This window comes from Callospermophilus lateralis, chromosome 1 (assembly GCF_048772815.1).
Source record: "Callospermophilus lateralis isolate mCalLat2 chromosome 1, mCalLat2.hap1, whole genome shotgun sequence".
Lineage (NCBI taxonomy): Eukaryota > Metazoa > Chordata > Mammalia > Rodentia > Sciuridae > Callospermophilus > Callospermophilus lateralis.
In genome coordinates this window covers 32,826,354-32,851,722 of record NC_135305.1, presented here as the reverse complement: position 1 = coordinate 32,851,722, position 25,369 = coordinate 32,826,354, and the positions used below count along the sequence as shown (strand labels likewise).

Below are 25,369 nucleotides of genomic sequence, written 5' to 3'. Positions count from 1 at the left end.
GATGACAAAGTTGCCATTTGTAAGATACCAGGAAGAAGAGAGGCCATTCAGAGAACTCTTCAACACAAGCAACAGGTTGCAGAAGTTTCCTCCCCACTCAGCTTGGCTGGCGTCTTTCCAACAGATTAGGAAACTCTCATACCTGGGAGCCATACAGAACCCGAGCTGCTAGAGATGCCTGGCAACATCTTTGTCACTCAACAGCTTTGTGGGGTGCCTATTAGGAGCCAGTCACTTACTCACTATAATAAACACACAGAAGACTGGCTCCCTAACCCCCAGGATCTCATGGACAATCCAGGGAAATATTATAATAAGCAAAGCAGAGGCAATTTGGCAGGGAACCATTTTTTTTCCCTTCCTTACTACTTGGAAATAAAAAGCATGTGTTTAAAATGTTTGGGGGGTACAGATAGCCTGCTCCAAATCAGTGTTCTCTATTCTCAGGGCTCCTTTCCCTACAACTAATGACCTAAGCAGACAAGGAAGGTCTAACTTATTTGAAAGAACAGTATTCATTAGAGACTGTATTTCAAAATCTTTCTAGTTTAAATCATTTTTTTTGGAGTATGTATCAAAAACGGAGCATTATATCCCAAGTTAATGCCAGTATGAAGAGTATGTTCATTAAGGAGCACACAGAGAAAGGAGGCTTAAGCTTGGCATATCCAAAGTACCTTCTCCTTCATTAAAAAATAATAATAATGATAAAATGGAAATGTGTAGGAAGTGACTACATTTGAACTCCATTAGAGGTAGAACAAAAATCAGTGCTCTGAGATCACCAGTTTGAATATCATTAAACTGTCCACGGTCAAACAGTGACTTAAAAAAATAATCATCAGGCTTTCATATATTATGAGCAGTAAAGTGGGTTTTATATATACAGCAGCTTCAAACGTTATCCATCCAAGACCCTCACTGTGTCCTAAAACTCAGTAGTTGGTGTTCCTGCCTCTGAAAGGCTGCTGTTGTCATGAAAACACAGCCATGACTCAAACCCCAAATGGAGAGCCAACTCAAATCTGCCACGTGGAAGGACCTCGCTGCTGACTTTCTTCACTGCGCCCTCTCCTCCTGCCAGCTGCCTTCACACAGCAGGTGAGAGGCGGGTGCCAGGCATCTCAACAGCCTACTGGCTACAGGCAGCCAAAGGTCAAGTCAATGCCTGTGGTGGCAGCACAATCCGCTGAACCCAAAATCTAAGGGTTTTTCTGTCCAAACCCATCAGGAATGGCTTTAATGTCAAGAGCTACAGTAGCTAGCTTTGGGTTCAAATCTGTAATGTGGAATTTGAACCATCTAAATGTCTATCACCACAAGAAAGCTCTACGGGTCTTGTTAACAAAACAGAAAGAACTTCTGCCAATAGCTGAGAAATAAATTCCTCCTTTCCTGCTGCTTGGACCACAGCATAATGAGGGCTCCCCAGCTCTCTTTGCAGTAATAAAATGAAATGTACAGGCTTTTCCTTTTGATGTGTTCCAGTTTAAAAATTTAGAGCTGATGCCTTTTCATCCTTAATTTATCTTCCCTTGTAAATATTTCTGTACCATTTCCAATATCTTGAGTACACATATTTTTAAAAAATAATTCACTCCTTCTCCTGTTTCAGTTGTAGAACTTTATGTTATGGGTCAAATTTTGGGCTAAATAAACATACCTCCGACTACAGCTCTGCAAATACCTCTGGCAGCAAATTAACTCAAACAAATGTTTTGGTTGGGTGGTGAGGCTGTTTTTTAATGCTCTTCCTGTTCTTGTCTGGAGGCCCATGGATAGAACTCCCAAAGGTTCTTCTAACTTGGTATTTTCTGCCACTTTAATATACAGGTCTCCTTTGTTGACTGGTTTGTTCAAAATTTCACCACCAGAGGGTGCTACACGTTCGCTTTGAAAATTCTTTTCCCTATAGAGCTTGAACAATGGAGGCCCTGCTTCCAAGGAACTGCCCCCCAAACACCTGTAGTGATCAAAGCTTTTCAGAAGGCCTGTAGGCAGCACTGACCTTCAACAACTAAGATTCATTCTGCTTTTGACAATATGTGTTTAGAACCGAAATTTAAAATCTTTGCAGCTTGCATGAGCTGCAGTGATTTAGATATATGCTGTAAATCAAGCAAGAAATGCTAATCATTTTTTATTCGTTTTTAAAATTTATTTTTTATTTTTCAGTGGACACAACATCTTTATTTTTATTTTTTTTATGTGGTGCTGAGGATCAAACCCAGTGCTCCGTGCATGCCAGGTGAGCACACTACTGCTTGAGCCGCATCCCCAGCCCTCATTTTTTATTCTTGGGGCTTTTGTTGACTATTTACTATACCACAACAACAAACTCAGAACTCTAATATCCTCCTTACCATGCCAAACTACAACAGAAGGTGAGTAAAGAGAGATTTTGCTCTGCTATATACACAATGCCACTTTCTAACAGTATGACTTTCACCAATTCTATTTTCAGTATGCATATCTCCAACATCTACTTCAATGTAATTGAGCTTTGGTGCAGTCTGTATTCTAGGAAGCATTTTGATTTATCAACTTCAACTTTTCTTATTAGTGACTTTTTTATGATTCACTGGGATTTGCATGTGAATTTTTCAGTTGGTATTTTCTGATACACATAAAGGAAGTAGGAAGTTCAATTCCTATTCACTTACGTAAAGCTTTCATGGAAAACATTTTTAAGTTAAAGTCAGAAACTATGATGTATTGTTATCCAAATTAGCCAAGCAAATCAGAGGTCACCAGATTTTCTGTAAAGGACGAAAAAATTTTATATTTTGTGAGTTAAAAGTTCTCTTTCATGTCTACTCAATCTGACCACTGTGGCAAGAAAAGAGCCATAGATGTAAATAGCTGGAGGTAGCTATATCCCAATAAAACTTGATTTCTATAAACAGATGGTAGACTGTAGGGTTTGCTGACCCTTGCAAAGATGAATCTGAATGTACACACTCTTATTACAATATTCACAAAGTGTCACTTATACAATACTTTGATGATTTTCACCCTCCTCACATAATTTTGACATACGGTGATCTCACTAGTTATTCATTTTAAAGTTCATGGGTCCCTTGGAGGAATATCACAGAATTTCCTCTCCAGAGCTTTCAAAATCTGGAAAAAAAGGTGCTTTGGGCTTTCTGTGTGCCATTGTGTCTCTATCCTATGAAGATGGCTTATGGTAAGATATGCAAACAATAAGAAGGATGTCACTCCCAATCGCTGCAGAAATAATCAGTAAAGTAAGCAAAAGAAATAGTTCACCTTCAGACTGATGTGTGGCAAGAGGGGTCTGCGTCTCCTTGGAGTAGGACACTACTTCCCTGGGCAGGAAATCCACCTGGGTGACCTTCGACACGCCCAGCTTATGCAGTCTTCTTCTGTAAGTAATGAAGGACAAAACTTAGAGAAGGAAGTCTTTCATCTCAGAATAGCAATCAGGAATAAAACAGATCACTACAACAAGCAATTCCCAAACTACCTTGACTTCTCAGTACAAGAGGCAGGTCATGACAGAGCTGTCTGACACTCAGGTTCTTGGCCCACCCTGGCCCAAATTGGTGGGATGATGTCAGATAAGCCTGAAGCTGACCCTCCACATCTGAAAGATGTTAATATAGCACTGATGTGCGCAGAGAGCCACACTATGTGGTCTCGGATAAAGTTGTAGCTTGGCATTCCCAAACTAACTGTGACCACATAGGAAATCATTTCTGAAAGATTATGCAACACTTCAAGTGTTTCCAGGTGCCTTTAGATCCCTCATGTCATTTGTCCTCATGACCCCTCTGTGCAAGTAAGGACAGAAGCTATCATCTCCATTTTAAAGATAAGGAAAGTGAGATCCAGTTCAGGGAACATGCCAAGGGCATACAGCTCAGAGGCAGTACAATCAGGATTAAAATAATATCAATCCCCCAAATATATATACCACTGAACCAAGTCCTGGTCCAGGGCACTTTACACCAAGAAAAATTCCTTCCTAGGGTTCTTTAGGACCACAAAAACCTGGAGTGCCTCCCAGGTCACCCAAGAAACAGCCAATCATGGGGGGACCTTGTCTGGTGGATAAACAGAGGTTCCAGCCCCATCACTGCCTGCTGTGTCATCTTGTACAAGTTACTAAGCTCTCTGTGCCTCAGCTTCTTCATCTGTGAATGGAGATCATAGTACTTTTTAATACAAATTTCATGGGCAATGTTTAGGTATTATTATCCATTCACCACACATACATTATGTACTCAGATGTACATAACTGATACACATACATACTTAAAACAGTTTCTGGAACACTACCTTTAGTATACAGATTTAGTATTAGTATTAGACATATTCTATTTTTTAAATGTTTCCAGGCAGAGACACATTTGTATGTCTCTGTGAGAGAAAAATAGAGAAAGGTATAGCAACTATTTAGACAAAATCCCACACTTCCTAGCTTTCTAAGATCAATAGAAACATACCCTGTGCATACTACCATGATTCCTTATTCCTAGCAGATGGCATAGATTCATTTATTTTTCTTTAAATTATTATTAGTAGATATGGGATAGAAAGCATACCACAGTTAGGAATATCAATATTAATTTCCAAGCATTCTAGAGAAACAAAAATTCTTCTTTTCTATGAGTCACTAATTCAGTTGAGGTGAGATCTAAGATGTACACAAAGCAGATTCAAGCCAACAGACCAAACACTTTTTGAGAGGAACTGCCCAGCTGGTGGTAAGGTGCAGATACATAAGCTTGGCTGTAGCCAGAGATCCCCCAAGCCCAGGCCACAAGGGCCCAACATTGAGAACTCTGGACCACAAGAATGCACAGGGGGGCTGGGGTGGGACCCAGCATTCCCACATAGTTCCCTCATATAGAATTAGGGAGAAACACAGAAAATGTACTAGCAACAAAATTATTAGATCAGGTAAAAGGCTCAAAGTCTCAAAGGAAGAAATTCAAGCTGTTATTTTTAAAGCTTCTTGGGTAAGAAAAGATGGTTTTCCTTCCTGAAGGAAAGGCTCTTTCTTGATGCATGTGAATAAGAAAACATGGATGGACGCCTCAGGACTTCTTGAAGCAAAGCCCCCTCTGCCATTCCATTGCCCAGCACCTTTCTGAAGCCCTTGTAGGTTAGTCTTTAGCCAAGGTCCAGGAATATACTTCTACTGCTTCAATCTAGGGCCATTGAGGACACAGAGATAGCACCCTGGACCCTCAGCTTCCATGGGCATCTGTATGAGGGCCAGTCACTTCTAGGTTCTGGTTCAGTGATACCTATACCTGGAGGCAGGGATTTGAGGACATCTCACTGAAGGTACTGTCTTGCTGAGTGACAAGATACAGGCTCTGGGCAGTAGGAAGCTGACTGTAACTTGTAATCCATCATGGCAAATGAAAAACAACTAGTGAGGTAGCAAAGCATAAGGATCTCAGTTAGAAACTGGATTCTAAGCCCTGCTCTGAATGGATGATAGGTGAAAGCCCCAGACAAGTGACAACCCTTTAAGCCTCATGCTTCTTGTCTGTAAAAATGGGTCCTGAGTTGTGAGGATCAGACAAGCTAATACTTGCAAAGCATGTTGTTTGGTGTCTGTCATCTCACAAGTGACTCTTGGCCCAAGCAGCTCTATTTTAGTTTTATCTTTTTGACTAAAATTATAATAATGCATATATTCATTAAAAATTAGAGAAGACAGATTCATGAATATTCTAAATTCATGTTTTTTAAGGCAGTAGAGTTGAAGATTATCCCTGATGATAAAATATAGGGATCACACTTCCATTTTTCTTTTTATACGGGCACATATATAGGTTCAGGCTGCTTGAAACAGTCCATTTAGCTTTTGCTTTCACTAAAAATATAACTGTGAAACTTCCTTTTTTTTGCAAAACTTAGCATGAATGAGTTTATTCCACTAAAAATATTTTCTTGTTTCAATAATAATTGAATAATTTCAATAATTACAACATTCTAGCCATTTTCTCAAGGATGCTGTGTTTTTGAGTTCAAGATTCCAACTCAACCCAAGCTACTAAATATAAATAAAAGCTGAGTTGCTGTCATATGATTCTCCCAGCACATGGACTGGTTGACACATTGATAAATTTGTGGTTCTCAGGCTTGAGGGTGAGTCTGTCTCAAATAATTTATAACTGTAGATCAACTCATTGTAATACTTTTAAGCATACTGGCAGATAACTGTATTTTTCCATATAATGTCCAGATTGATTAAACTGCATTTATATTAAATGATTTTTGTGTGTGTGTGGCTATTTTGCTGTCATTTTAGTAACAATATGTTACACACTTTTCATACTTTTATCTTATTTTGTCCTTATTAAAATTTCATATCATATTCCAACTTCACAGACAAAAAACAAAAACAAAAAGGCAAAGCCCTGAGGCTCAGTGATGCTAAGAATCGTGCTTGAAATTGCAAGGGTTGCAAGTGAAAAGAGCCAGGCCTTAGCTCTATTTATTCAACAGTAATTCCAAGGGCCATGTGCTTCAAAAAGGTGATGTGCTGATTCTCTTCCCTGCTATTTCTTTTTCTACTGCCTCCTAACCACCCATTCATGCAGGCACCATTATTACAATCTAACATAGTAGAGGTCCAACATATGTGTTCGTTTATAAGCAGAAGAAAGGATTCCTGAGAAGTGTCCTGGAGTAGATGACCAGGGCATAATGGATCTGTATCTGAGATAAGCCAACGTCCCAGCCATCCCAGAAAGGCTGGCCAGAAGGTGGCGCCCTTTCACAACAAAGATTTTCCTCCTGCTCTGCCACTGAGTCCTCCCTCACTGACCGCCTTCTACTGCACCGCCCCAGGGTCTGTCTCAGTTGATACAGAACACATGTGTTACAATCTTGTAATATAGACCTTCTTCAATTTCCCTAAAATATTTCTACAATTTATCAGCCGACAAAGTTATTAAATAACTATGTCTAACAGTTGAAGTATGTACTAGTTATTCTCTTTAAAAGTATGAACTTTTAAGTATCATGTTTCTTATTTTTTACTCAAGGGGTTACGAGCTCATAATTCTTTTATTTAAAGGTGCAAGTTAAACAACTGAGCAAAGGAGAGGGATTGCTGTACTATTAATACTATTATAATTCACATTCCTTCTGATTAGACTACAAGTTCCACACTGGCTTCTCAGTTCAGGCTCTGTGGACATCTTTCCTGCCATCCTGCCACCCCTCCTGCATAGCTGTGCCTGTACACTGTGGTACACATCCTCACTTCTGCTACAGCCCATGACACATATCACTGTATTTACTTGCTTTTCATGTCTGTCTTCCTGTCTTGGCTGCAAACTTACTTTTTATCCCTTACTAATCTATCTCTGTAGCCTGGGGCTTGGTTAAGTGTCAGATACAGAGAGAGTACTAAATAAATGTTGGAGGCAGGAAGGAAGAGAGGGGGAAAGAGAAGATGTTAAAAGAAGAAATATTATAAAAGTATAAACTGAGACTTTAATGATCTGCATCCTGGCTGTTGTAGCACTTTTTTTTTTTTATCAAATCATACTACCTATTTTTATCTTTTGTTAATTCATTCCAAAATAATAGACTTTAGTGAATTTTTTAATTACTAAACCAGATTTATAGAATTTTATATAAGAACACACAAAAAAAATCAATATCACCTAAAAATTATGTAAGTCTCATCTATTTGGATTAATTGTGATCATGCTTAATAAGAACAGAGAAAATACAAATTGGAGAAGTGCCAGGGCAGGGTTTGCCAGAGTATGGTCCCTGACCTGCAGCATCAGAGGCACCTGGGAAGAAGTTAGAATGTAAATTCACAGTCCCCACCCCAAATCGATGGAATCACAAACTCTGGGGGTGGGACAGAGTGATCTGTGTTTTAATAAGCCTGCCCATGTTCTCTTTCTCACCAGCTCCAGGAATTCTGGTGCCCACTGAAGGTTGAACACCACCAGCTTAGAAATATTAGACAGTGGAGAGAGAGAGAGACTTCAGTGTTTTACCAGAATCAGTTGGGCTTCCCCATCTCCTAGTCAAATTCCAGAGCACATGACTTAGTGCCGCTACAGAAGGAAGATGTTCCTAGACCAAGCTTAGGAAGCTCTATGAAGCAACCTAAGTAAGAGGGCAAGAAGATGAGTGTCGGATAAAGAGGACAGCAGTGTAAAAAATGTGAAGAAACAGCTTACATCTGTCCTAGACCTAAAACTAAGAACTCAAGTAAAGAATCCAGACATATTGGGCAACAGAACAACAGGTCTCTCAGGAGCTGACTTGATATTGTCCTTAGTTGACTTTTTGAAAAAGACCCACATTTCTCCCATGGCTGGGGCTGAATGCTCCCTTAAAAGACGTGGATCTTTCACTGAGTAAGCTGGTCATATTGTACCAAAATTAAATGTTTCTTCTGAAATGAAAATTGGGTCTTGATAAAGAATAAATAATGAAGCTAAGTTGGAGAAGGTATTTGGAACTGCTCAGCATGCAAAGATATCTAGCTTACCACTAGCATAATCCAATCCTGCCCACCCCCCAGATTCTGGACATGTGTCTTTGAACTCAAGAAGAAAACTGCTCCCTTCATGAGTCACTGTCCCCATTCCCCTTTCTGTTTCTGGCTCAATTGAGATTTTGTCTATCTACCCACAATGGCTTTGCTAACTGTTTACAAAGTTTCATTACCTGGGGAAGAGGAAGCCTAAAGCATAACTTAAGCATGATGTAATAATATCCACCAAAGCTGGAGAAAGTTCTTATGATGCAGACTTACTTCCAAACACTGAAAAAAGAATTCTCTCCTATTATTTAACAGCATGAGCAACATGTCTACTACCTCTGGAATTCCAATAAATGTATACCATGTGGATTGTCTTCCATTTCAAAGAAGAAAGAAATTTGAAGGCAAAACTTATTGATATTTTAAGACACTGTTAATATTCAAATATTCTTTTCAGTGCAATGGGCAAAGCATAGAGGTATTTGCAAAAGTGGGGCACCCCAGTGGAACAATTCTGAAGCCACTGCACCTGCATCTTGAAATATGAGAGACACTGGTCCATGCCAACATGGGGCGGGCTAGTGAAAACACACCAGATTTCACAGAAACCCCTGCCTAGTGCCTTTACAAATAAAGGTGAAGATTTTAAGTGGGAAAATAATTTCACATGTCAAGAACTTGGGTGGGTAGGCGATTGGCTATGGAAGGCAAAAGGAAGCAGAGCTCTTTGATCAGGGAGTTAAGATCAAGATTGCCTTTATTTTCTTTTATGGAAATAAAATTTACCTACTAGAACATTCCCCTGTTTAGTATAATCTTTAAGGCAAGCATGGAGGTGCATGCCTATAATCTCAGGTACTTGGGAGGATTTTGAGGACAAGGCCAGACCGAGCAACAAAGCAAGACCCTGTCTCATAGTAAAAAAAAAATAGAAAGGACTGGGGATGCAGCTCAGTGGTGAAGTGCCCCTGGATTCAATCCCCAGGACCACAAAAAGATAAGGTACACAATTTAGTAGTTTTTAGGGTATTTACAGAGTTGTGGCCACTATCTAATTATATAATCTGTTTCCCTTTCAAAAGATATATTGTATCCACTGGCAATCAATTCCATTTCCTCTTTCCCTAAACTCTGGTAACTAATGATCTGTTTTCTGTCTACTTTCATATAAATCAGATAATGTATTATGTGGCCTTTTGTGTCTCACTTCTTTCACTTCTTTTTTTATTTTTTATTTTCATTGGTGTTGCACGTATCAGCATACCGTTTCTGCTTATTGATGAATAATATTCCTTTGTATGGACATAGATTATTTCTAATACATTCATCAGTAGGTAGAAAATTAGATTGTTTCCATTTTGGATATTATGAATAATACTGCTATGAATATTTGTGTACAAGTTTTTGTGTGGTCATGTGGCTTCAATTCCCTTGGGTATATGCCTAGACGTAGAATTGCTGGGCTATGCAGTCATTCTATTTTTAACTTTTGAGGAATTACCGGTTTTCCAAAGTGGTTGCATCATTTTAGATCCCCATTAGCAATCTACGAAGGTTCTAATTTCTCATCTTCTTCAAACCTTACTGTCATCTGCCTCTTTAAATCATAACATCCTAGTGAGCATGATGTGTGCCTCATGGCAGTTTTTCATTTAAATTTCTCAAATGCTAATGATGTCCATTGCCTTTCTTAGGTGCTTATTTTTCCCATTCAAATTCTTTGTCCATTTCTAAATTGGTTTCTTTTTATTGCTTAGTTGTAAGAAATTCATAAATATTTTGGATACAGATCCTTATCAGCTATGTGACTTGTAAATACATTCTCATTCAGAGTTGCCTTCCACTTCCTTGATGGTGTCTTTTCAAATGCAAAATTTTTTAGTTTTAATGAACTCCAATTTATCTCTGTTTTACTGGTTGCTTCTGCTTTTAGTAGATACCTAAAAAGTCTTTTCCCATTCCAAGTTCCCGAAGACTTACGCCTGTGTTCTCCTAAGAGTTTTCTCTCTTACATTTAGATCTTTCATCTATTTTGAGTTAATTTTTGTATGTTGTGTGAGATAGAAATCCAACTTCACTCTTGGCTGTCCCATGCTTAATTTTTCTTTACTCTCCAGTGGTAAACAGAGAAGTGCTTTCCTCATGAATATTAATCATCACTGATGCCATGGGTCCTGAGCAGTAACCAAGTTTCTGGTGGAAGGATGAATTCAAGGGCAGTGACCTCATCAGCTGACAGCTCAGATTCCCTGAGCCTGTCCCCTAGCACTAGCATGGACATCATCAAATTCTTCCTGATTCAGCTAGACACTATCTATACATTCACTTTCTGATACTTGATTTAAGGCAACAGTGAATTTTATACAGCAAACTAGATGTTTATATATTTAATATTAAAGAAACATGAAGAAAATTATGCAAAGACTACTGTGCTCCATGGACGCAGAGGAACACATTAGTGCTGGCGAGCTGGCTTTGACAGCTAAGGCACTAAGTCAGAGGGCTGCCCTGCAAATTTGACAGATGCCATCAGCTAATCCTCACAGAGGCTCATCTCTTAGTTATGACTTTTCCGACCCATCATAGATATTCACAGATAATTTTATAAGACAGAAGCAACCTGAAGTTGTTAGCACTTTTTTAAATGTCAAAATTTTAAGAACCTGTACCAAGACAGAGACAAGCCAGAATTAAAATACACCTTGGTCATCTAAGAAAGTCTCCAAATTTTAAAAAGTGTGACTCACCAAAGACCCTCAAAATATGACCTTGAGTGACAATTTCAGAGTGTTCGATAACAGGAAAATATAGTGCTGAAGGCATATTGGCTAGACCTGGTGGCAGGAGAAGAATGTGGGCAGATAAGGTGGCAGAGTCAGGAGGGTGGGTCAGAAGCCAGTGTTCGACACTCAAAAACACCAGGAAGCTAAAAGGGGTCATTGCAATAATGGGAAGTTTCTAGACAAGGAAATCAAACAGACAAAACCAGGAACAGATGCTCTCAGAGACAGGGAATTCTTTGGCTGGATGCCAGAGCAGGTAAAGGCCAAGGAATAAAACATGACTGTATTGGGCCCACACTCAATTTGGATTTTCATTCCTGCTTATTCACCTGTATTTAATCCTGAGGGTACATTGAAATACTGCCAGAGATTCTGCTTGTATTGCTTCTAAAATTTATTGGGGATAACTTCTTCAAAGATGAGCCCTTTAGATGAGGGGGAAGATAGTGCCATTTGCTTTCTTGTACAATTTTTTTTTTTAAGTGGGTGGAATAGTGTCCTGGACAAATGGTAAAGGAACTACCTGGTCAACATGATTTATCAGGAACCACAGTTTGAGCAAGACACTATCCACAAGGAGAATGAAGAAATAGAACATTTACCTCAAAAGGCAAATAAGAATGAAAGGCAGCAAATAAAACCAGCCAGTAAAGGAGGTCACATAAGAACAGGGACAGAAGAGTGTAATGGGCAGATGACGGGGTGAATGAGGAAGGTTTCATTGCAAATAGAGGGCCCAATGTGACTCTTGAAGGAGAAGCAGAACTCAGTGATAGGGACAGTGTCCTAGGGAGCTGGCCCTGGATGTACAAATATCTAGGACCTGAATTCCTACTTTGTGTTCCAGAGTCCTTCTGAATAGAAGTTTTGAGTTGGGGGGGGGGGCTATGGAAAATAAATTTAGAGAGGGATTTGGAGGTCAGATTATTAGAGGTCTTCAAATGCCAACCAGGCCAAAGAATGTGGACTTTATATAGACAATGAGAAGTTATGGAAAGTTACTAAGTAAGAAAGTGACAGCTGTAAAGCTACATTTAAAACATATTATTATGACAACTACATGAAAAATGACATCTAAATCCCTCTCTTGACAAAGATGTTAGGTGTGGGAAGTGATTGGACCTTAGAAGTTGAATGTAGAGAGGAGGGGAATACAGAAAGGATCCACAAGCCAAGGAGGAGGAGAGGGTAGACTCAGAAACCAAGCACAGAAGATAAGCAAAGGAGCAGCCAGAAAAAAAACAACTGGGTTTGTAGTCAGTGGTCTAACGAGGCATGGAGACTTGGTCTGGCATGATGAGAAGTCACTGAGAAGAGAAAGGAAACGGTGCATTTTGAAGACTCTTGAAAATTTTTAAGGATAGACTTCAGTAGTTTACTTGATATGGAGAGTCAAAGAGAAGGAACGGGTTCCAGATGATTTCAAGGCTTCATGCTACATAAGAAAAGCAAGTGGTATGGCTGGAAGACAGGGGAATCTAGAGAGATCTGCTTTGGGTAGAAATCGCAATGGATGGATCTGTGGCAGATCCATCCAACTGAAAGGCCATCAGTCAGGGGAAAAGACAAACTAAAGATATCCCTAGGGAGCCTCCTGTTGAGAGCCCCAGGAGAAAGTGTTGCATCCATAGCAAAAAGCGGCTAAGGGCAAAGATGCTCATGGAACACGAAAGAGGTTTAAAAATGACAAAGAGTTTGTTTCCCAAATGTGCTGTACTATAATTTGGTGTCAAACTGTGACATCTCCAGGATAGAGTTCTGAAGCTGGCATGAGGACACCCCAGGGAAGAAAAGTAAGGACAGAGCATAGCACCAAGGAAGAACCTGGCTCTGGGGTCCCTCATCACACACATGCTGATTTATCATTTGGGTTCAGAGTGGGTGCCTCCCTCCAAATACCAAGAAGTGGCTTGGTAGCTGGTCTTTTCAAGTTACCCCAAGAAAGATGAGTTTCTGCCAGGTGTGGTGACACAAAACTGTAATCCCAGTTGGCTCGGGAGGCTGAGGCAAGAGGATCATGAGTTCAAAGCCAGCCTCAGCAAAAGTGAGGCACCAAGCAAAAGTAAGACCCCGTCTCTAAATAAAATACAAAATAGGTCTGGGGATGTGGCTCAGTGATCGAGTGCCCCTGGGTTCAGTATCAAAACAAAGAAAGATGAGTTTCCATTCTTCTATGCTCACAGCTAAAGATCTTTTTAGGAAGTACTTACTTCATTGCCATGATATTTGCTTCTAATTGTGCAGAGATACTGGCTTGGCAGTTAAAGCATTTTTCCTGCACAGAAGCAAATGTCAATTCTGGCTCGTCAACAGGCACAGTTGAGAGGTTTGCCTTGAATTTCATAACACAAATAAATCTTGCAAAATTTTTGGGTTTGAAGGACAAGTCAAAATAGTCATGCTCATAATGGAATTTGGCAACATCATTGAAGTTTCTGCTATTAAATGTCCACTTTATAAGGAAATTGAAAGTTCAGAATAATAAGGACAGATGGTACTTAAGTGTGTTTTTTCCCAATATTACATACAAATGACAATATGATATAAAACATTTTTTAGGAAAGACCATTGTTTACTTGGTATTTTTGAACAAGCTTCCATAAAATTTGTAACATAAAGCTATACAATTACAGAATTTTCTGAGTACCACAGTAAAAACACACCTCCTTACCAACCAGCCTTTGTTGTTCTGAAATTGAGTGAAAATGAAGTATTGTCTTTTTAAAAATCTAATCTAGTTGTTAGTGTGGAACAGAAAATATCTCTTAATCGCTTACTCAAGATTCTTGAGAGCACATGATAAAGGCTGGCACAATAGGAGCTTCTCAAGAAATGTTTGGGGACAAATAAATGATTATTGTAAGAGCTGAGCAAAGAGCTTCCTCCCTCTCTAATCATGGGATTTTGATTTGATCTGTTAAAACCAAATTATTAAAGCCTTTCATGAGTCAGAATTCACTTATATTTATAGATCCCCAAAAGCATTTTACTATCACATTTTTTTTTCCAGCTGCTAGTTGCCTTCTTCTTTTTTCCTTTTTATTTTTGATTTTGACTTTTTACTATCACCTCTTGATAGACAGACACACGATATGAGATGCTGATCCATATTTCCATTTGGGGGGAAAGTATGATTGAATGTTATTGAAGAAGCAGAAGTTGCTCAAGAGTACCACCCACATAACATGACTCTCCAAAAAGTTCTCTCAGGACATGGTGTCATGGGAAATCTTGAAAGTTAATTCAACTAGAGATTTGAACAAGACAAATAAGAATACTTGACAAGGGTAATGATGTGGCTCCGTGGTAGAGCACTTGCCTAACATATATGAGGCCCTGAGTTTTATCCCTAGCATCACTGCCACCACAACAAAACAAACAAAAAGAAATTTGACAAAACTTAATAAACAACAACAAAAAAATTCTTCATCAAAGACTGCTGAGGTTACTACAGTTCTGTTAGGCAAATAGCAACAACTTTAAAATGTGAAGAGACCTTTAGAGTGGTCCAGTTAGGTTTTTCTCTAACACCCACCAACAGCTTGAAGATTCTATGCTTCTATGGTGTCCTTTCAGAATTGGTTTTACTTCTATTTTTGACAGAGTGATTTCTCTATTTCACTGGAGAAGTTTGGGATACGGTGGGAGAAATACTCATCCTGTCTTTTAGCCAAGAACGCAGAGAAGAGAGTTCAGAGAAGAGGTGATCATCCAGGAACAATGTCTCTTCAAGACTGGAAGAGATTCCCACTTCCTCCTTCAGGGGAGGAACTGTCAGATCCTTGCTCACAGCTTCAGTTTTCCCTCATTCTCTCTTTGCTTCCAAATACTCAAACAACTATGTCAAGAGTTTAATATTCTAACCTATATAGAAAACATAATCGTGAGGCTTCCATGAAATCAAAAGCCACTAAATAGCTCTAAGTCATTGGGTTTAACCATTCGGAGTGGCAAGCTACAGAAAACTTTCTCTGCTCATTGGTGTCCGGTTATAATTGGGAATCCTCTCCTCCCTCCAATCCCACCTCACTTAGGCAGACGGGGCCCATCTCCTGGAAGACTGGAGATGTTGTTCTTTCTCTCTTATGATATTTTAACTTGCTCTTTTTATCCTGTCATCTTATTTTTTCCCCTTCCAGCATTTTCAATTCACTTAACCATTTATATTAGCCTAAGAAAGCAAAGCATTTTCAATCCTTTGTTAGCATTTGCCTGTTAGTATTTGCTGAGTTTCACTTATTTTCTCCTTTTATTTGTGATTGTTTTGAAGTTATATTTTAAGAGGTCTCTTATCTCCTATATTTTTCTCTGCTGCTATTTGCTGTATTGATCATGTAGTTAACATATAAATACAGAATCAAGTAACAAACCTTTGGTAATTTATCCCAAGATGGAGCAATGGGCACCAGATTAACCTTTACAACTGAAAAAATTAAAAAATAAACAGCAGTTTGAATAAAAGAACAGTTTACAAGATACTAAAGGTCAGGCGATGAAGGACAGGGATACATGAAAAGAGGTGGAAACAAGCAAGTTGAACCTTCCTGCTGTCCCTATTTTCTGAATTGAGAAAAATTTCCAGGCCATGATTCAGGGAAAGAACCCAAGTGAAATCCAGCAGAATTCCTAAGTTGAAGAGACAAGGTTGAGCTGGGCCAGGCTGTTAGAATTGACAGGACAAAACAGCAGAGAAGGTAATGCCACAAAATGAAAATTCTGACCCTTGAGTATTTAGCTCATTACCAATCAATGCATAGATGTCAGAAACTACCTCAGACCAAGGGAAGGATTGTCTAGAATTATAGGTAACAGTTCTGGGTATTCATACAGGAATAGAAATATTCCCTGTTTCTATCAACCTGAGAAAACCTCAAGATTTATGGGGAATTATTTCCAACACACCTAAGAGTCTTGCTTTAGTTTTAGGAATTCATTGACCTTGCTAGTTTAAAAAAAGAAAACATAAAAGCTAGACTGACAGACTGAAACTGTTTTCAAGTGAATTGATTATATCTCAGAAGAAATTTCAATAGATTTGTAGCCATTAAAATATATCCAACACCTAACAAAGTAATATTCATAAAGTTTGATATCAATAAAAAGGTACCATAAAGTTCTTGTGGGAGAACATCAGCAACATGGCAAAGCAAGAGTCTCTGGACATTTCCTCCACCCACAGAAGCACCAAATAAATACATGAATCAATTCTCCCTGAGAAAAATTCGGAAACGAGTTGAGAAACTCTTGTATGCTGGACAATGAGAAAATTCCCACTTTAAAATCAGTAAGAAGAGATGTACTCTCATCATAAACTCCATCCCTGGCACTCTGCTATTCAATCAGAGGGGATCCTTTACCTCTCAGTTTCTCCCTGAGGATTGAAAGGGTTTGGATCATTCATCTAGTGCCCCAATTTTTATAGCTGCTACCAAAGGCACTGATTCCTAATGTGCCTATCTCTGGAAGCTGATGGAACCCAATGCTCACTAGTCCCCTGGGGTTGCAAAGAAAGAAGAGGGAGCTTTAAACAGAGATTCCAGCTCTTCTCATATCTTTTACCCCTTGAGCAGCACAGAGCATAAGAGCAATAAAAACCAGCTCTACCAGGAAAGGTTTAGATTGTACATCAAGATATTTGACTTTTCCAGCTGCTACCTGAGTGTATGGACCCTAACTAGACTGTACCTGGAAGCCAAAAAGGCAGGCAATCAGTGGTCCCTGGGAGTGTAAACATGTTCCAATACCCAGCTTTACTGTGATAAAAACAAGGCTTCTTTCTAAGCAACAACTGTCATGTTTGCTACTCACTCATCTATTCTGAAGCTGCTGAATTCAGTGTTCACTAGTCATCTGAGGTCTCCAGAGAACAGAGTTGTGGCTCTGAATGGCTCGGCAGGCTCTTCTCATGATTCCCACTGCCAGCTGGCTTTAGCAATGAAGCCCAGCTCCCAGTTTCTCCTGGAACCGGTTACACTGCACATCTAGTATCTCAACTTTTTGAGTTTCGTGGAACTGACGGGGAAGGCAATTCCCAGGAGTTTTAATGAATGAGTGGATACTTCCTGTGGCTCCTCCCAGCAACTTATTCCAGCCATAAAATCTAGCCTCTAGCTTCTCCCTAGAAGGAACTGAATAACTCATCGAGACCCCAACTATTTTAGTTATTAGACTGGAGATTGACTCTAACTTGCTTATATCTGAGAGCTGATGGGGACTGGCATTTGGTAGACTTCTGGAGGTGACAAAAATGATTTGAAAAAGCATGCATCTGAACAAACATACAGGCTTTTGTCATAAGTATGCTCCTTGGCTCAATGTAGAGAAAGTGGGTGATAAACTCCAGCTCTCAACTTCTTCCTAAGGAGAGAAGGAAATTGGACCACACATCTAGCATCCCAATTATACCAGCAGCTACCTGCAGGACTGGCTCTTCTCTTATCTTTCTCAGGACACCTATGAGACTTACAATACTCTAGTTTCCTGGGAGGTCTAAGAAAAAAAGATGACAACTTGTTTATTTTTTATTTTTTTTTTAAAAAAATGAAAATTTATATGAACAAATAGATTTAAGAAACATCCAGAATCTCTGGCTAGGTGTTTGGTGAGGTTCACCACCTATCCAAGATCAGTCTATAAAGACAAAGAAGAGGTGGCTGTTTTGTCATATGTGCAGAAACCAACCCAGAGAGTTAAGAAATGAGGAAACAGGGAAATATGTTCCAAATAAAAGAACAATATTAATCTGTAAAAAGAAACCCTAATGAAATAGAGACATGTGATTTTTCCCAACAGAGACCTGAAAATCTTCAATCAAAGATGCTTACCAAAGTCAGGAGAGTAATATACGAACAAAGTGAAAATCTCAACAAAGAGGTTGGAAAAAAAAAAAAAGCCAAACAGAAATGATAAAGCTGAAGGATATAACATCTGAACTGAAAAATTCAATATAGTAGTTCAACAGCAGGCTTGACCAAGCAGAAGGAAGTATTAGTGAATTAGAAGATGGTTCAATGGAAATCACTCAGTGAGAGGAGCAAGGATAAAATTTTAAAAATGAAAAGGAGAAAAGATAGTTAAAGGGAATTATGGGATAATATCAGTGAACCAATACATGCATTTTCCCCCCTGGTACTGAGGAACTTTGAGCCCAGGGGCATTTTACCAGTGAGCTACATCTCCAGCACCCCCACCCCCTTTTTAACAATATCTTTATTTATTTTATTTATTTATTTTTATGTGGTGCTGAAGATTGAACCCAGTACCTCACAAGTGCAAGGCAAGCGCTCTACCTCTGAGATATAACTCCAGCCCCTCCAGCCCTTTTTATGTCTTAATTTTGGGATACACTCTCACTAAATTGCTTAGGGTCTTGCTAAATCATTCCTAAATCTGGGGAAGGAAACAGATATTCAGAAATAGGAAGCCCAGAAAACACCAAATGAGATAATCGAAAGAGACCCATGAACACACATTATAATCAAATTGTCAAAGCCAAAAAAAAGAGAGAGAAATCTATAAGAATGTCCATAAGACTATGAGTAGATTTTTCCATACAATCTGTACAGACATAAGGAGTACTATAATAAGACTGCTGACCAAGAATACTATATCTGGTAAACCTGTATTTCAAAAATTGAGAAAGAATAACTTTCTCAGAAAAGAAACACTAAAGAGGTCTTTACCACTAGATCTGACTTATAAAAAATGCTAAAGGGGTCTGGGGTTGTGGATCAGTGGTACACCACTTGCCTAGCATGTGTGAGGCATTGGGTTCAATTCTCGGCACCACATATAAATAAATAAACAATAAGAGTCCATCAACAACTAAAAATAAAAAATTAAAAGAAGAAAAAAATGCTAAAGGGAGTTCTAGATATAATGAAAGAATTGCAAACAGCAACAGAAGAGTAAAAAAAAAGATAAAATTCACTGCTAAAGATAAACATATGAACAAAAATAGAATACTATTTTACTATAATGGGGTGACTAAAAAGCTTTTAATTCGGGTATAAAACTAAAAAGACAAAGCCACTAAAAATAAGTAAAAATAAATTATGTTAATAGACACACAGTATAAATGTGAATTGTGATACCACAGCATATGATGTGGGATAGGGAAGAAAAGTGTAGATAGTTTTTATATGTAAGAGAAATTGCTGCCCACTTAAAACAGAATGTTATAAGGCATTTTACATAATCCACACCTTAACAACAGAGAATACCCATGAAAGTTAAACAAAAGAAAAAGAAAAATGCAAAGAGAAAAACAAAATGAAACTACAAGACAAACAGAAAATTGTTAACAAACTGAGAATAGTAAACCTTTTCCTCACATAAATACTTACTTGTAAATGAATTAAAATCAACACCCAAGAGATGCAAAGTGACTGAATAATTTTCTTAAAAAGAAAGATTCAAATACACTATAAGAAACTTACTTTGGGACACATGTAGGCTTAAAGCGAAGAGATGGAAAAAGATACCCAAGTAACTGGTAACCAAATAAGACAAGAAGAGCTGTACTTATATGAGACAAAGTAGAACCCACATTTTAAAAATTCTCTAGAGATAAAAGGTCATCCAGCAATGATAAAAGTGTCAATCCAACAGGATGTAAAACAATTATAAATACATATGCACTCAACACCAGAGTACCTAAGAATATAGAGCAAATGTGGACAAATCTGAATGGATAAACTGATAGGAGAAACGTAATAACAGTAAACTTTAACACCTCACTTTCAATAATAGAACATCCATGTAGAAAATCATTAAAAAAAAAAAAAAAACCAACAGTGAACTTGAACAATACTATACATCAAATAGACCTAGCAAATGTACAGGACAACCAACAGCAGAATATATGTTCTTCCAAGTGCACATGGAACATTCTTCAGAATAGATTGTTATGCCACAAAACAAGTCTCAGCACATTTAAGATCAAAATCATACCAGTATATGTTATGACTACAAGAAATGAAACTAGAAATAAATAATGGAAAACAAGGAAATTCGCAAATACATGAAAATTAAACCACACACTCTTAAATAACCATTGGGTCAAAGAAAAATCCAAAATAAAGATTAAAAACTCAATCGAGTTTATATCAGATACAAGATAAAGGATTTTTTCCTAAATATATAAAGAATGATCAAAACTCAATAATGAAACAATAAACAACTCAATTAAAAATAATATATAAGGGGGGCTGGGGTTGTAGCTGAGTGGCAGAGCACTTGCCTAGCATGTGTGAGGCAATGGGTTAGATCCTCAGCAGCACCACATAAAAATAAATAAATAAAAGTGTTCCATCCATCTACAAATAATAACAGTAATATATAAGGTAAAAGATGTTTCATCAGAGAAAATATTCAAATTGAAAGCATATGAAGTTACTAAGGAAGTGCAAACTAAAACCACAATGAGTAACACTATGATCTGTTAATAATTGCTTTAGTCAGGTTTTGTTGCTGTTGTGACCAAAAGATCTGACAAGAATAATTTTAGAGGAGGAAAAATTTATTTGGAACTCATGGTTTCCACAGAAGGCCAACTCCATGGCTCTGTGCCCAAGGCAAGCAGAACATCATGGTGAAAGGGTGTAGCAGAGGAAAGCAGGTCAGGACACCACAACCAGGAAGCAGAGAGCGCTCCTCTCACCAGACAAAATATAAACGGCAAAAGCACATTGCCAGCGACCCACCCCTTTCAGCTACACCCTATCTGCCTACAGTTACCACCCATGCAAGTGGATCAATGCACTGATTAAGTTAAGACTCTCCTAACCCGATCATTTCACCTCCACACTTTCCATACAATGAAACATCACTTGGCAATACAAAAGAATGCACTATCGACAAAAAAATTATTCTGAATGAAAGAATGCCATCAAAATAGTGCCTGATACATGATTAAATTTACACTAAAATTCTGGGAAATGCAAACTAACACATAGTAATGGCAGATCAGTTGTTCTGGAGGATTTGGAAGCATGGGAAGAACAAGTATACTTCAAAGAGGCACAACGAAACTTGTGGGGATGATGAATATGTTCACCGTCTTGATCATGGTGATAATTTCATGGATGTGTAGAAATGTTAAAACATCAATTTTATTAGTTTAAATATTTGTAGTTTATCTTATGCAAAGTGTACTTCAATACAGCTGTTAAATCAAGAGACAGAGCAATCTATGGTGAATCAATGCCTAGACTTAAGAAGGGAAAATAGAACTGTTCATAGAAAAATCTCATTGCCCTGCACATAAGAACTACCAAAAAGGGAAATTTTCATGGAAGCAATACTTGAAGTTGTAACATGGCTAAAATAATTGTCTCTCTCTTATATTTTCTGAACACTCCTTCCAAACCCCCTAAGATAAGTCACTGTCAGTGAGCAGAATATCTCATGTCTCTGTCTCTCCTCGAGTCCACTCTGAAGTGAATTGTGGCAGGCAAGGTGGTAGCCACAGCTATTCCTTCTCCCTAGAATAAGTCTGAAATTTTAATATGCAAAGCCAATAGTGAGATTTTGCTTGGAAAACAGATGCAAATAGGAAGTTTTCTAACTATTCCACATTAGCAAGTGTAATTTAGCAGTGCTACAATCCCTCTACAAATCACTAATTTAAGTGCATAGGATAATCTCTGCCAGTTCCTCCCTTCTATTATTTATTTAACATGATGATATATTAAAGAATGCATTTTGAGGGTCACCTGAACATAACTTACTATATATGCATTGTTTCTCTTTTTAACTTAAACCATATGTTTTGATTTTAAATAACATAAGTTGAAATGTAACATACAATAAACTATAAAACTAAAGAGCCAAAATTTTAGTAATTTTAAAAAAAGACCAGTGTGTCAGTAAACTAAAGTATTAGGAAGACTATTTCCTTGACATAGCATTGTTGTGAGAAAAGGAAGAACTTTTGCATATAGAAAAGAACAAGGCAGAATGGGTAGATTCCCGTGGAAGCTGATGATCCTCAGCCTCCTTTCACACTTACAATAGGCACTAAAATTGATAGAAACCCAGATACATGTCCAGGAATCTAAGGAATCAAAATAAATAAGCAATAAATACCCGCTTGGACACATACTATTTTATATTTAGAAAGAAAAAAGATAGTTTCATAAAATGCTATAATAAAATTTGCTGTTCACATATTGGAAGTATCCAGTGGTATGCTGGTAAATGCATAAAAGCTAGTTTGGGGAAAAGGAGCAAGCCCTGTGTAGCATTCATCAATTTCTGTGTTGTATATACTCTACCATAGCCATTATGAGATGATCTGATCAAGAAGGCACAACCTATTCTTCTGAGCTTGACAATGAGCTGGTTCCAGCACCCACTGGGAATAGCTTCATGTGTGACTCTAGCTACTTTCCATCTTAGAAATAAACCAAGTTTCTGGGATATACCAATGTGCTTTGTTCTTTGGGGATGAATTTTCAACTCTGAAGCTATCTTTTAACATGTGACAATGCATTTCCATCGGAAAACATTATCATTAGAAGTCATTACAGAGTATCAAATATTTGAGATATCTTAAGATAGAACTATTAAAAAACACGATTTTATTGCATGGGAATCTACCCATTCAAAATTTAATTCAAATTAATAACTTATTATGAATTTTCCAAAGAATGAAAAGGAAAGGAAACAAATAAGACAACATTTTGATATCAATCTTCACAAAATTAACCTTCAGCAACTTGTTGGTAAAGGGGAACCGTGGTTAGGACAAAGTCACACGCATCTCCCATCACAGAACTTGTGTGCCCCACCTTTAGGTCGAGGTGCTCATATTTTGATTTGGGGGCAGTGTTTTCTTGCCATACTAGGAATAAACAGGGGAAATCAAAAGCCATCTTTTTGTGGTGTTTTCCACAAAGAGAGACTTTCTTCAAAGCTTTATAAGGAAAACTAACAGAAGGAAATAAATTTGTCAAACTGGGAATTCAACAAAAGGGGAGAAAAACAAGAGCAACAACAGCTCCAGCATTTCAACACAACTGTAGCAAAGAAACAATAAAAGGAGTAACAAAAGAGCAGACATATACCCAAGTTCTGAGTCTGACTGCAGCTGGAGCACTGAGGGGTCTGTATCCCACTGCAGGGTCCTAATCGTGCAGCACAAAGGAAAAAGAACACAGTGAATTAACAAAAGGGGAGGGCAACAAACCAAACCAAACCATGTCATTCATCAAGGCAGGAGCATATACAATACACACACAGAACATGTCCCCACTCCCTCCCCCTGGTCCCCCAGTGATCATCCAGTGAGGAGAGAAAGCAAGGAGCCATTTTTTATTCCCTTTGAACATCTGTTTGATATTGGAAGTGTGGTTGTTTTCAGGGAAGAAAGCCCAGAGCCAAGTATTCAAACTCTGTGCACACAGCCAGCCACCCCTGGCTTTGTTGTTGGTTTATACTGAAGTCTGAGGACTTGAGCAGCTAAACTGATGCATGTATCTCTGACACCTCGGAGCCCATCCACACTTGGGCACTTTAACCATCTTCCATGCAGCGAAGAAGACTAAGTGCAAATGGGCCAGGATGGGAACATCTGGGGAAGTCAGGCTGGAGGAAGCACAACTTGCGGTGTCTGGTGAATAACTGGCTTCCTCAGGTCCATTACTACAAATATAATGCATTAGATTTCAAGACTCATGTGATTTCATGTTTGTTTTTTTTTTTTTTTCCTATAGAGAGTACATCAAAATGGTCACCAGCAATGTCATTTGTCTCTAAGATGCCAGGGTTTCATTACATCTTACATCTTTTAAATATTTCACAAGAGATAGCACAGATCATCAGGGCATCCAATTTCCTTTGGGATTTCTCCTTCCAAATAAGAAGGAATAAACAACTTTTCTATAACAGATTGCACATAAGGGTCCAATCTCAGGGAAGCTCTTTAATTTTACTGCTCAGAATCAGTTACAGGTGAACCAGGCATGAGGTTGTCTGGGAAGCTACAGAAGGACAGCCTGGACTTTGGAGTCAGCATGGGTGATTCACACTTGGCCTTGGTCACTTACCAGCTGGGTGGCATGGGCATGCTGTTAAGTTCTCAGCTCCAGTACCTCTTTTGCTTACTCAAAGTGTAGCCCATGTACCAGTGGCATTAGCATCTCTTGGAGCTTGTTGGAAATGTAGACACTCAGGTCCCCTTCCCCCAATTACTGACTGCATTCTACAGTTTAACAAGGTCCCCAGGTAATTCATGGCACCTTGAAGTTTGAGAAGACTTGCTCAGTTTTCTTGTTTTTGACCATGGCTTATAAGATAATTTATGATCTTCCTGCAGCTACCATCCAAACTTATTTCTAACCACTCTTCTTCTCCCTCCTCCTATGCAAACATCAGTGTCCTGCCTGGTCTTTTTTCCACAGGAGGTCTACAGGGCTCAGGAGTTTGTTTCTTTCATATTTTAGCTCATATGTCACTTCAGAGTTTCTTTCTCTTTTTCACCACCTGATCTCAAGTAGGACTTCTTTATCACTATTTTTTTTCCCTTTACCCTGCCTTACTTTCTTCATGGTACCCAGTTTTACTTATGATGTTATTATATATCAGTTCATTTATTACCATCATTATTTGAACCTGGATTTATGCCTCTCAATGGTAGGGGTGGGTATTATAGAGATATGCCTAGAACTATACCTGGCTATGTGGTTATATTATACAATATTAGCTGAATGAAAGAATGATTCTTTCTCTGGTTTTCTATGGGGATAAGTGGAATTCTACCTAGAAAGCACATAACCACCATTTCATAATAAGTAGCTGTTCTTACTACTACCATGACCACTCTATCTACTGTAACAGTTTCTATGAGTCAACACCCCACCTACACAACAGATCCCATATTAGCTCATCCTGCAGAGATCAGGATGCAGTTTCACAGCTTCCCTTATTAGCTTTGGTTGTGCTCTTGTCTTCTTGCCTGAATGCTCTGAAAGATGAAAATTGAACTCCAGTGAGAACATGAACTGGCCACTGTGTCTTAAATCAGTGATTCTCAAACTTTGATGCACATACAGATACTTGGGAATATTGTTAAAATGTAGAT

General features: G+C 38.4%; 1 protein-coding gene across 1 annotated transcript in view; it reads right to left on the bottom strand.

The window, feature by feature from the left end:
* Dync1i1 (dynein cytoplasmic 1 intermediate chain 1) overlaps positions 1-25,369 on the bottom strand; it is a 293,109-nt gene that overhangs the window by 214,573 nt on the left and 53,167 nt on the right. The window contains exons 5-6 of the mRNA XM_076861407.2: positions 23,355-23,414; positions 3,274-3,389 (exon numbers count right to left, since the gene is read on the bottom strand). Of these exons, the coding sequence (XP_076717522.1) occupies positions 3,274-3,389; positions 23,355-23,414 (176 nt within the window). The remainder of the gene's footprint in view (positions 1-3,273; positions 3,390-23,354; positions 23,415-25,369) is intronic.